Raw genomic sequence first — 13,062 nt, forward strand, 5'->3', positions numbered from 1 at the left:
CAAATGTTCTGTTTATGTTATGTACCACCTTCATGCATGCAACATGTTGGTTTGCTTGGTAGTTTGAAGTAATACAGGCACTGGAGAAGCCTGTTGTTGAGTTATTTTGAAGAATCGATTTTTTATATGCTTCAATTCCAATTCCGAGAGATCGACCAGTCTGACCTATATAAAATGCAGGACAGTCATCACAGAACAGCTTATAAAAACCACCCAACTCTGAATCATTCAGCTGGTCTTTACCACTAGGAAACATTGATTTCAAATTTTATATATAATATAGAAAGTGTCAAGGTCATGATTTTTTCCGACCTGTATTCATATGTCCTAATGTATTTCTTTCGACGTTTGTTAAGAAGAATAGAGACTCCAGCCTGGAGGACCAGGCTTTTGTGTTGGGGTGTGCTCCCTTAGACGATATTTTCCAGTTTTCAGGCACAGGAAACTCACCTTTCACCCTCTCTCGTTAGCTCCATCACGTACATGTTGCACGATCTGTACCCTAGCTACTTCGCGGCGACTTGCCTTCGAGGACGTGAGAGTAGGATTTGCTGGTAGAGCTGAACTCTATTCCTAAAGTCTCCGGCCCTTTCACCGGAAGACCGTGGACATTACCCAGAGTTTTATTGCACTATGACCATCGGCAGATCATTTTGCCTCTGGTTATATTATTCAATGAAAAAATTAACAACCATTAATGAAGTTCATATATTATTCTTAGGTGAATTAACTTAGAAGAAATTCCTGGTCGTGCTGCAATTGGCTGCTCCAATTCATCAGAAAATGTTATTACTATGGAATGTTTTCCCAAAGATCCCAGGTGTAAGAGAGAAGGGGCAATAAAAGTGAATTGAGACAACTGGTTTCCAATTGACTTTTCACGATTGTGAAGTAATTAATCTAAACCTTTCCTAAAATAAGTTTAGCTTGTTTCATTTGAAATCACCATATTTATTATAATGTCCTATACTTTACATATAATTTCAATCTCATGAGTTTATAATTATATTTGTTTCATATTTCAGATCCATTTTCATTCGAAATATGGGAGGAGATGCGATCACGCACGTGGTTTATAGAATCACAAAATAAAGTAATCTGTGGAGAATGACATATATTTTCGTATGAAGGGCCCCCTAGCAATTGATTGCAGAACTAAAAACCGTATTTGAGATGGGGGTAAGGAAGTGTAAAGCCCCTGCTCTCATTCTATTCCAGATTCTTCAGTCACTCAGGTGACTTGTTGAATTGTGTAATCGATATCGTGGTTTTTAGTGTACTCTCATTCTTTCTTTTATTCAACTCATATCTAATATTAATTCATAATATTTATTGGATTAATTTCTCAAAAGGTACAGTACTTTTTACATACTACAAAAAATATAATAATTTTTTGCATGTGGTTCCTTAGATTATCATGTATCTAATTTTCCTCTCAACATTCACTCCATCGCTATGACTTTTCTCACTATTGCATTTGAAATGTTCTGCTCTACATCTCTATATCATATTTGCATGTATATTTTCGCAACTTCCTCCAAATCTCCCAATCAACCACGTGCTCAATGTACCTTATTGCTTGAACCTCCACAAAATGCATCGATATTCCATTTCCTTGAAAATGACATCACCTCGAAAACCAATCACATTTTAATTTCTCTGATTTTAGCACCAAGTTCATCACACCATTCTAATAGGAGCTCACATATTTGTTTTCACTCTCATTTTATACATATATCATCTCCAAGTAACTTTATACCTCTTTACGATTAGACTTCTCAGGCCTTTTAAGTTTCAGGTAACTCTACGCCCAAGTTGGACACTTAGAAGGCGTCTCTAGGGGAGATCGGCCACCGAATGCGAAGTTGAGCGAAGCTGAGAGTTTTCAATGCTAAATGATGAGCTACGTCACTCGATTCGTAGCTTGTCGATTATATTGGCATTGAAAACTCTCAGCTTCGCTCAACTTCGCATTCGGTGGCCGATCAGCGAAGCTGAGAGTTTTCAATGCTAAATGATGAGCTACGTCACTCGATTCGTAGCTTGTCGATTATATTAGCATTGAAAACTCTCAGCTTCGCTCAACTTCGCATTCGGTGGCCGATCTGCCATAGACCAGATCGACATCCATCTCATTATTATACTCCAAACTCCAAATAATGGAATATACTCAATTAACTCTCTTGTACAGACTGGTTTGTGATTACGCTCGAGGAGGTCTAACCTGATTTCAACTCAATAAGTATAATTTATTATAAACTTTTGCATGACTCTATTACCTGAAAATTATGATGCCTTATGTTGAGATTAAATCATCTGCGTGAAGCAAAACCAAATCCCTTACGTGTTCAGAATTATCGACGTCAAATACTGTTTGGTTTATTAGTTGATAATATTAGGGACTGTCGGTAAAAGTGCTGACTGAAGAATCCCAGCAGTATTGACTGTGTGAAACATATATACTTGGTGATTGGGACCTATATACTGTACATAAGCATCTCTTAGGAATAAGATATTTCTCTCCTTTTTAGTTAGTTATGATTTGCTATTCATTGAGAGTATAGATCGACCTCCGTCTAATTGATTGAAATAATATACGGATTGTTTCACAAAGTGTGTTTAATTGAAGACGAACTTATCCTCAATTTACCTAAAATCTAACAGGTTATGTGTCCAGCTTTCTCTGCTTAAATATTTTTTTTTCGGACTATTTCGTTTAGTGCGGATCAGTACCTTGTTAACGACGTCACGATAGTGATAGAACAATGCAGGGCTCCAAGAGTGAAAGAAACATTAAACCTTTCGACGGTGATAGATACAGTGTGTGGAAATTAAGAGTGCGTGCGTTATTAACTGAACTAGATGTGATTAAAGTCATAGACAATGAACCACCAAATTACCAAATAACTGATGAATGGAAAAAAGAAGAAAGAATTGCTAAGGGAGTGATCGTTGGTTATCTTGCAGATAGCTTTCTTCATTTTGTTGATGAAAAAATCTCACCAAAGCAGATTTTCAAGAACCTGGATGAAATATATGAACGTGCTAGTTTGGCAAGTCAATTAATCTTGCGGAAGAGACTGATTGAATTCAAATTGGAAGGTGACACACCTTTATTAATACACTTTGCTAAGTTTGAAGAATTAGTTCACGAGCTATCAGCAGCAGGTGTATCGATGCCAGAAACCGAAAAAGTTTCATATCTCTTATTATCACTACCAAAGGCATATGATGGCATAATAACGGCCATAGAGACGTTATCTATGTTGAATTAGATTTGATAATGACAAAATATAAATCAAGTAGGAAGTTTGGTCAGCTTTCAGAAAAAGATCAAGTTTGCTTTTTGACATCTGTCAATAATAAAAATATAAAATAAATGTTGCTGAATAAATAGAGTTACGAACTTGTGAATCTCTTTTATTAAATACAGAGTGAAGCAAATATTAAAATATAACAGGTTATGGGGCCCAGAAGCACCAGTGATTGAAATATAGTAAGAGGACAATCTCAAATTTCGTAAAGAAGAAAGTGAAGAAGTGCGCAGTATCATATAATAATTTGAAAGAAAACCAGTGGGCAGTAAAACAAGTAAAACTATGGCTTTCAATGACGATTCTAATGAAATATCAAATATCACAAAACTCAAGGATTCATCGACGTTTTCAATGTGGGAATTTGAAATTAACATTCTGTTTGAAGCAAAGAACATAAAAGATATCGTAGATGGATTAGAAGAAAAACCAAATGACCCAGAGAAACTGAAGAAATGGAAGGTTAGAGATGCTCAAGCCAAAAATTACATCTTGAAAACAGTCGACAAGAGTGTGAAGACTCATCTTTTCACTTGTGATTCTTCTAAAAGTATGTTCGAAAATCTTAGCAAGATATACAAAAGAAACACCAATCAACAGAAGTGTAGTCTCCTACAAGATTTCCATACGTTCAAATTCGAGAAGAACAAAAATGTAGCTAGTAATATAAGTAGTTTGCTTACTATTTCTCACAAACTAAAAAGTATGAATGAGGAAATCAAAGATATTATGTTGATAGCAAAAATAATGTCAGTGTTACCTGAAGAATATAGACATTTCAGTAGTGCTTGGGATTCTGTAGCTGATTCAGAGAAAACTTTAGAAAATCTTCAAGCACGTCTTACAGCTGAAGAAGAGAAATTGAAAGAAGGAAACAAAGAAAATGTGGCTTTCAAGGCTTTCATGAACAATTCAAGAAGTAACATTGTTGCAGGAAAATTCCAAGGAAAATGTTTCAAATGTAATAAAATAGGACATATGGCTAATAAATGCCGAATGTTGAAATGCAGAATTTGCAGAAAAACTAATCATGAAGAAAAAGACTGCTACTTCAGAGATGAAAAACTTAAACAAAGTAAAACGTTCAAATGTAATATTTGCAGAAAAGACAATCATGAAGAAAAAGACTGTTTCAAAAATAAAAAAAGTGAGAAAGTCAGTTTTCTTGCAGAAGTGTTGACTGTAACCAAAGAAGATACTCCAGAAGAATCATTATATACAAACGAGGACAAAGATGATATATTCATTGTTGATAGTGGATGTACAAATCATATGGTTAATGATCAATTTATGCTCACCAATATTAAAAAGGAGAAAAACATGGTAAAAAGTGCCAAGAAGGGGGCATGCATGAATACAATTGCTGTTGGTGAATATCAATCCAGTAAAATTGAATTGAAAAATGTGTCTGTGGTGCCAGAATTAAGTAAAAACTTGATGTCAGTTAATGCCATAACTAACAATGGTGGAGAAGTATGTTTCTCGGAGTATACAGTGAAAATACTCAAGAACGATGTCGTGGTCCTGGAAGGATGGAAAAATGAAAATGGATTATATGAAGTGTGTCTCAGTAAATGTCGAGAAGCTCTCCTGACTCAGTCTGACATAACAATGGAATGGCATAAGAAGTTAGGACATATTAGTTTTGACAACCTTAAAAAAATCTCCAAAATATGTGATGACGTTCCTGAATTCAACAATATAAAAGAAGTGTGTGAAATATGTATGACCTCTCGCCAAAATAGACTACCATTTCGAGAAATAAGGGAAAGAGCTACAAGACCGTTACAGATCATACATACAGATTTGTGTGGTCCGATCGATCCTTCTACTCATGATGATAAACATTATTTTATGACAGTTGTGGATGACTTCACTCATTTTACTTCAGTATATTTACTGAAGTACAAGAATGAAGCAGAAAGCTATTTGAAGGAGTATATTAATAGAGCAGAAACACATTTCAATCTAAAAGTGTCAAAAATAAGGTGTGATAATGGTGGTGAATTCAAAAGTAACGACCTGAAGGAGTGGACAAGACGGAAAGGAATCATGATAAACTTTACCATTCCTCATACTCCACAATTAAATGGAACGTGTGAAAGAATGCATCAGACAATCATGAACAAAGCGAGGGCTCTGTTGTTTGACTCACAACTAGATAAAGAGATGTGGGAGAAGCAGTGTACACAGCAACATATCTTATAAAACGTAGTCCAACAACTACAACAAATTTTCTTCCTTCTGAAAAATGGTATGGAAAGAAACCTAATATGTCGAGACTCAGAATTTTTGGTAATATTGCCTATGCAAAAGTACTAGGACCTCTAAAGAAATTGGACCAAAGAAGTAAGAAATACGTTTTTGTTGGATATGCCGACAATGGTTATCGATTGTGGGATCCAGCAACGAGAAGAATATCTATTCACAGGGATGTGGTAATTACTACAGGAACTCCTATTCAAGAAGAAGACAATGATGAAATATTTGTGAGAATAAATGAAGAAAATTTTCAAGAAGATGAAAATGAGAATCAAGATACTGTAAGTCAAGAAGAAGAACTAGTTGAAGATAATCAAGATGAAACAGTAAAAGATCATCAGGATGAAAATAACCATTATGATGAAGCGAATGAACATTACGACCAAAATGAATGTAATAGCAGACTGAGAGACAGAAGAAACATAAAGAAACCCACAAAATATGATGACTATTTGATGGAATCAGATGATGAAGAAAGTTTTTTGACATATCAGGACTGTATCAATGATGAAAATAAAGATAAGTGGTTGAAAGCAATAAATGATGAAAAAAAATCGCTTGAGGAGAATAACACATGGAATTTTGTTGATGAAAATCAAGCAGAAGGTAAAGAAATTTTAACCAGTAGATGGATTTTCAAAGTCAAAGATGATGGAAGATTATAAAGCAAGATTAGTTGTCAGAGGATGTCAACAAAAATCAAAATTGGATTTCAAAGACATTTTCAGTCCTGTGGTGGAAAGTAGTTCGCTAAGATTGTTATTAGCAATTGCAGCTCAAAATAATCTTCAAATTCAGACATTCGATGTGAGAACTGCATTTCTAAATGGAAAAATTGACAATGAAGTATATATGAAAGTTCCAGAAGGATATGATATGCCAGGGAAAGTGTGTTTACTTAATAAAGCACTTTATGGATTGAAACAAGCTCCATTACAGTGGAACAAAAGGTTAACTTCTTTCTTAAAAAATGAAGGAATGATTCAGTTGAAATCTGATCAGTGCTTATTCAAGAAGAAAAATAATAACCTATATTTGGCAATCCATGTAGATGATGGAATGATGGTTGGTCAAAATGATGAAATACAAAATTTTATAAAAAAATTGAGTCAAGAATTTAAAATAGTTATAACAGATTTTAAAAATTATTTGGGCATGGAAATAAAGAAGAATGAAGATGGAATACAACTTTGTCAAGCTGAATATGCTAAGAAAATTTTGAACAAATTCCGAATGGATAAAGCGAAACCAATGAAAACCCCTCTCGTTGTTCAAGGACATGCAGAAGATGAAGGTTCTTGTGAAAATAAATTTCAATACAATGAAGCAATAGGGAGTTTGCTGTATTTGACATGTAAAACAAGACCAGATATATCTTATGCAGTAAATTATGAAAGTCGTGCTACTGCAAATCCAAGCAATGAAGATTTTCAGAATGTGAAAAGAACAATGAGATATTTGAGAGGAACTATTAACACAGCAATTCATTACTCATCGAAAAGAACAGAAGACAATATAAAAATACAAGCTTATTGCGATGCAGATTATGCTGGTGATAAAAGAGACAGAAAAAGTACAACAGGATATGTAATCATGTTTGCTGGTGGACCAATATCATGGTGCTCGAGAAAACAGAGTATTGTGGCTTTATCAACTACAGAAGCGGAGTACATCGCTGCTGCAGAGTGCTGCAAAGAAGTCAAATATCTAAAAACAGTCATAGAAGAATTATTGAACACAGATATGCAAGTCATAATGCATGTCGATAATCAAAGCGCAATAAAACTGATTAAATCTGGTCAAATGAGTCGCAATAGTAAACATATAGATGTACGTTATCATTTCATTAGTGAACAATTCAAAGAAGGATGGTTTCAAATAAAATATTGCAGTACAGAAGAACAAGTTGCTGATATCATGACAAAACCTCTGATGAGTACCAAGTTTGACTACTTCAAGAGAAAGATTGTATTCGCCATTATTATGAATTGAGGAAATTTGTTTCTATTTCAATAATTTTATATTTGAGTACTTTGTCATTAAGGGAGAGTGTTGAATTAGATTTGATAATGACAAAATATAAATCAAGTAGGAAGTTTGGTCAGCTTTCAGAAAAAGATCAAGTTTGCTTTTTGACATCTGTCAATAATAAAAATATAAAATAAATGTTGCTGAATAAATAGAGTTACGAACTTGTGAATCTCTTTTATTAAATACAGAGTGAAGCAAATATTAAAATATAACAATCTACTGGCTTAACACTACCTCTGATAAAAGTGAAGCTCCTAGACTATGAAACTAAATTAACGAAAGAAAACCGTGATACTAGTATGAAGGTATTGCATATTCAAAATCAAGAATCAAGCAGGTTTCCGAGTAATAGAAGAAAACATTTCAAAATGAAACATCTCAAAAGGAATCAGAACACTTTCAAAAATAAATGTTACCATTGTGGCAGAAAAGGACACAAGAAGCAGAATTGTTTTTTCTATAAAAGAGAGAACCGATTCAAGAGCAATCAGAATCTTAAGACAGTACAAATGACAAATCAATCATCAATAAACAATTCTGAAGAATCGACCGAAGGCAATAGGAGCTCCTCCAATTTTGCATTTATGGTTGAAAATGTCGAATATAACAGGAGAATTGGGAATGAAAATAAAATTAGGTACATTCCTCTTAGATTCAGGTGCATCTGATCATGTAATCAATAGGGAAGATTTAACTGGAAACTTCGCTGTACTTCCTGATCCAATTAAAATATCCATTGCGAAAAACGATGCTTTCATACGAGCGACGAAAAAAGGTGATATGGCAGTTACCAGCAACTTGGGAGTTCAAGGCACACTGAAAGATGTCCTCTATTGTCCAGAAGTACCACACAACTTGCTGTCTGTGAGAAAAATGCAGAATGCTGGTATGCAGATTCTTTTCAACGAAAAGGGTGTCGAAATAAGTATGAATAATAGGATTGTCATGACATGTAAGTCTTTGAACAATTTATTTGGAATTGATCTCTTGGTTGAGACTAGAACAATAAATTCATGTTCTAAAATGAATGCAGTCAGTTGTAGTTATGAATTATGGCATAAACGGTTAGGTCACTTAGGAAAGTCAAAATTTTTGCAATTAAAAAACAAAAATATGATAAAAGATATAGAGATATTGAACAAAGTCATACCGGACAGTAATTTATGTGAAGGATGCATAAGTGGGAAACAAGCCAGATTATCATTCAATAAAATCAAGGATAAAAGTCATATAAGAAGGCCGTTATTCAACGTACACTCTGACGTTTGCGGCCCAATCACTCCAACAACAATTAATGATAAAAACTACTTTGTTATTTTCATTGATGAGTTCACTCACTATTGCGTCACATATTTAATACGGTTTAAATCAGATGTTTTTTTTGGTCTTCAAAGATTTTTTAGCGAAAAGTGAAACACATTTTAATCTGAAATTGGTTAATTTATATAGTGATAATGGGAGGGAATATTTGTCGAATGATATGAAGGATTATTGTGTAGAAAAGGGAATAAGTTATCATTTATCAGTCCCTCGCACACCACAGTTAAATGGTGTCTCCGAAAGGATGATAAGAACAATAACAGAAAGAGCTCGTGCCATGATTCATAGCGCCAACTTGGACAAAAGATTTTGGCTAGAAGCTATATTAACAGCTACATATTTGATAAATCTGACTCCAACAAATGCTCTCAAATTCTCTAAAACACCTTATGAAATGTGGCACAGTAGGAAGCCTTGCATTAAATATTTAAGAGTATTTGGTTCCACAGTGTATATTCACAATAAAGTCAGAAAAACGAAATTTGATGATAAATCATTTAAGGGCATTCTAGTAGGTTTTGAGCCCAAAGGTTACAAAGTATGGGATATAGAAACTGAGAAATTCATAATAGCAAGGGATGTTATTATAGATGAAATTAATTTTTTGAAATCTAGACCAATGATCAAATCAGATGATTCGGGAAATCATTGCGCAACTGATGTTTCTGAACTCCACTTGAAACAGAGATCCTGTAAATCTGATAGTGATAAATCAGTTGATACAGGGAGATTTGAGATAGAAACTGGTGCATCTGATGTCGTATCAAAACCAGTAGTCAACTCTGATAACTATAAATCAGATGAACCAAAAATGATTGAGACAGAACCTGGTGAATCGAAACCAGGAAGTGAATCTGATATTAATAAATCAGATACAATTTGCAAGAAGGGAATACGTATGAAAACTGATAAAGTAAAATCAGTATCGTTAGTCCCTGAGGTAGAAAAAGGTGATCAATAACTGTAACTAAAAGTGGAGATCATGAAAGTAAATCTGAAGTTGAACTTTCACCAAAATTGAGAAGAAGTGAAAGAATAAGCAATCGTCAAAATGTTTGTTATAATGAAAATGACTATATTATGTCCGCTCAATCTATCGCAAGCGACATACCTCAATCTTTTCACGAAATAAAAGAAAGGTCGGATAGATATCTCTGGGAAAAAGCAGTTGAAGATGAAATAAATTCTCTGCTGATAAATAAAACATGGTCCTTGGTGAAAAGACCTGAGAATAAAAACATTGTTGACTGTAAATGGGTATTTAACATTAAAAATGATGAATTTGGTAATCCATGGAAATATAAAGCTCGACTAGTTGCCCGAGGTTTCAGTCAACAATATTTGATAGATTATAATGAAACTTTTGCTCCAGTCGCCAGAATTTCAAGTTTCAGATTTATAGTAGCTTTTGCAAATCAATTTGATTTATTGATACATCACATGGATGTCAAAACTGCCTTTTTAAATGGCGAATTAGAGGAAGAAATATTCATGAAGGTTCCGGAAGGGATCGATTGTCCAGACGGTCAAGTCTGTAAATTAAATAAAGCTATATATGGGTTAAAGCAAGCGGCAAGGTGTTGGTTCAAAAAGTTCGAAAAGGAACTGAAAGAACTCGGTTTTCAAAATTCTTTAGCAGATCGCTGTATATATCTTTTAGACAGGCAAAATATATCAAAAAATATATATGTTGTACTTTATGTGGATGATGTTGTAGTAGTCACTGCAAATAATGAAACGTTGATAAGTTTCAAGAACTTTTTAATGAATAGATTTTCTATGACGGATCTAAATGCAATTAAACTTTTCTTAGGAATCAGAATCGATAGAAAACAAAATAAAATTACACTAGATCAGAGTTCGTACATAAAAACTATTCTTCAAAAATTCAAAATGCACGACTGTAGGCCGATAAGTACTCCGTTAGAAACTAAATTAAATTATGAAGCATTAAACTCAGATGAAGATTACGAAGCACCGTGTAAAAACCTTATAGGATGCTTAATGTATTTGATGGTATGTACCAGGCCTGATTTAAGTATATCGGTGAATATTTGGAGTAGATATTCGAATAAAAACAATAAAGAACTTTGGAAATGCTTGAAGAGGGTTTTGAGGTATCTGAAGAGTTCAATCGATCTAAAACTAACATACGTTAAACATAACTTCAAGAATATCTTAGTGGGTTACGTTGACTCTGATTGGGGAGGAAGCTTTCATACGGATAGAAAAAGTACAACGGGTTATTTATTTAAATTATTTGAAAATTATACTATTTCTTGGAATACTAAAAGGCAGACTTCAGTCGCAGCCTCGTCCACAGAAGCAGAGTATATGGCTTTATATGAAGCAGTTAAAGAAGCATTGTGGTTAAAGTCTTTAGCGAAAAGTATCAATTTAAATATTATGGAACCTATTATCATTTATGAAGATAACAATGGTTGCATCAGTTTGGGAAATAATCCTACTAACCATAAACGATCGAAACACATCGACATCAAGTATCATTTCTCCCGAGAACAAATTGAGAAAAATTTAATAAAACTTGAATATATTCCCACAGGTAATCAAATTGCTGATATTCTGACGAAACCATTACCAGCAACTAGTTTTTTGGATTTTACCGCAGCGTTAGGTATAGAAAATTAAAGTGTACAATTTTAATTTACTTTGTTTAATTAAGGTATAACAATATGTATATGTACTGATATACAATTTCTAATAGCAATGGTCTGGTGTGGTTTTTTCTGGGTTTCCCACATCCTTGCAATGAATATTGGACCATACTTGTATTGCCCCAGATAACAAATGGAGGATCTTTCTATACTCATGAATATTTTATTTTGCATGTAATTTTGGGTATGTAGGTAATGATATAGCTATTAAGTTTTTGTGTTGTAAGAGATTTGTTTTTGAGGCGGCGTGTTGAGATTAAATCATCTGCGTGAAGCAAAACCAAATCCCTTACGTGTTCAGAATTATCGACGTCAAATACTGTTTGGTTTATTAGTTGATAATATTAGGGACTGTCGGTAAAAGTGCTGACTGAAGAATCCCAGCAGTATTGACTGTGTGAAACATATATACTTGGTGATTGGGACCTATATACTGTACATAAGCATCTCTTAGGAATAAGATATTTCTCTCCTTTTTAGTTAGTTATGATTTGCTATTCATTGAGAGTATAGATCGACCTCCGTCTAATTGATTGAAATAATATACGGATTGTTTCACAAAGTGTGTTTAATTGAAGACGAACTTATCCTCAATTTACCTAAAATCTAACACCTTATTTCTTTTCTCTAACGTTATGAAGGCTCTTCTTGTTTCATCTCAATTATGAAACTATTCATTAATTCTTTCTACGATTACAATACTTCATTTCCCTTTATTGCATTTGTAACACAACTCACCTCAATTTATGAACTATCATAGAAAATCTTCCGCTTTTCTAATAGATTTGCTATTACTGTAAGCGTTGGTAATCATCTCTCTCATTCTGTCTCATTAAACCTGTCTCACTACATAACATATCTCTAACTTCTCAATTTGTCACAGCAACCTTCTGTTTTTCTGATAGCGAGATAGTTCGTGCAACTATAAACTCTATCACTCTAAACGTTGTGCTTGCATGATGACACTAGCATCAATTTCAAGCTCAATTATTATGCAACTCAAAATACATGAACAAGTTTTGATGTATATCTATCTCAATTCTTATCCGAGACATACTAATTGATCTTGTTACACAATACATGGAATTCATTGGACCTGCTCTTTCTCTCAAGCAAATACAACATTCTGAATTTCTTGTTGAAACATTATTCTCAAATTCTCTCAATAACTTCTTAATAATTGTAAATAGGTTCACTCTGTTTAGATGTTGTATATAATTTTACTTCATGCGAGTATCTATTAATTATGTGACGTGTTTGATGTACAATAAAGATTTTATTTTACCATCTTAACTCAATCATTTGGTAACAGTCCACTTTCAAGTAATTGCCAAAAATCCACCCAGATTTTTGAACAGAGAAAAAGTGCGTCAAATTATCGTTTTGGTGATTTCTCTTTATGTTTTTTTTCTCAATTGTTCTATAACGAAATTCAATTAGATCAATTGAAGGGTACAGGG

At 33.7% G+C, this 13,062-nt stretch overlaps 2 protein-coding genes across 4 annotated transcripts in view; one reads left to right on the top strand and one right to left on the bottom strand.

The window, feature by feature from the left end:
• The window catches only part of LOC123315586, a 622,910-nt gene that overhangs the window by 535,197 nt on the left and 74,651 nt on the right, over positions 1-13,062 (bottom strand). The gene's annotated exons all lie outside the window — the stretch shown is intronic.
• On the top strand, positions 3,809-5,469 carry LOC123315699. The gene is made up of 2 exons (XM_044901530.1): positions 3,809-4,313; positions 4,391-5,469. The coding sequence occupies exons 1-2, from the start codon at positions 3,867-3,869 to the stop codon at positions 4,391-4,393; spliced, it is 450 nt and encodes a 149-aa protein (XP_044757465.1). The 5' UTR covers positions 3,809-3,866; the 3' UTR covers positions 4,394-5,469.

This window comes from Coccinella septempunctata, chromosome 1, assembly GCF_907165205.1.
Source record: "Coccinella septempunctata chromosome 1, icCocSept1.1, whole genome shotgun sequence".
In the NCBI taxonomy this organism is placed as follows: domain Eukaryota; kingdom Metazoa; phylum Arthropoda; class Insecta; order Coleoptera; family Coccinellidae; genus Coccinella; species Coccinella septempunctata.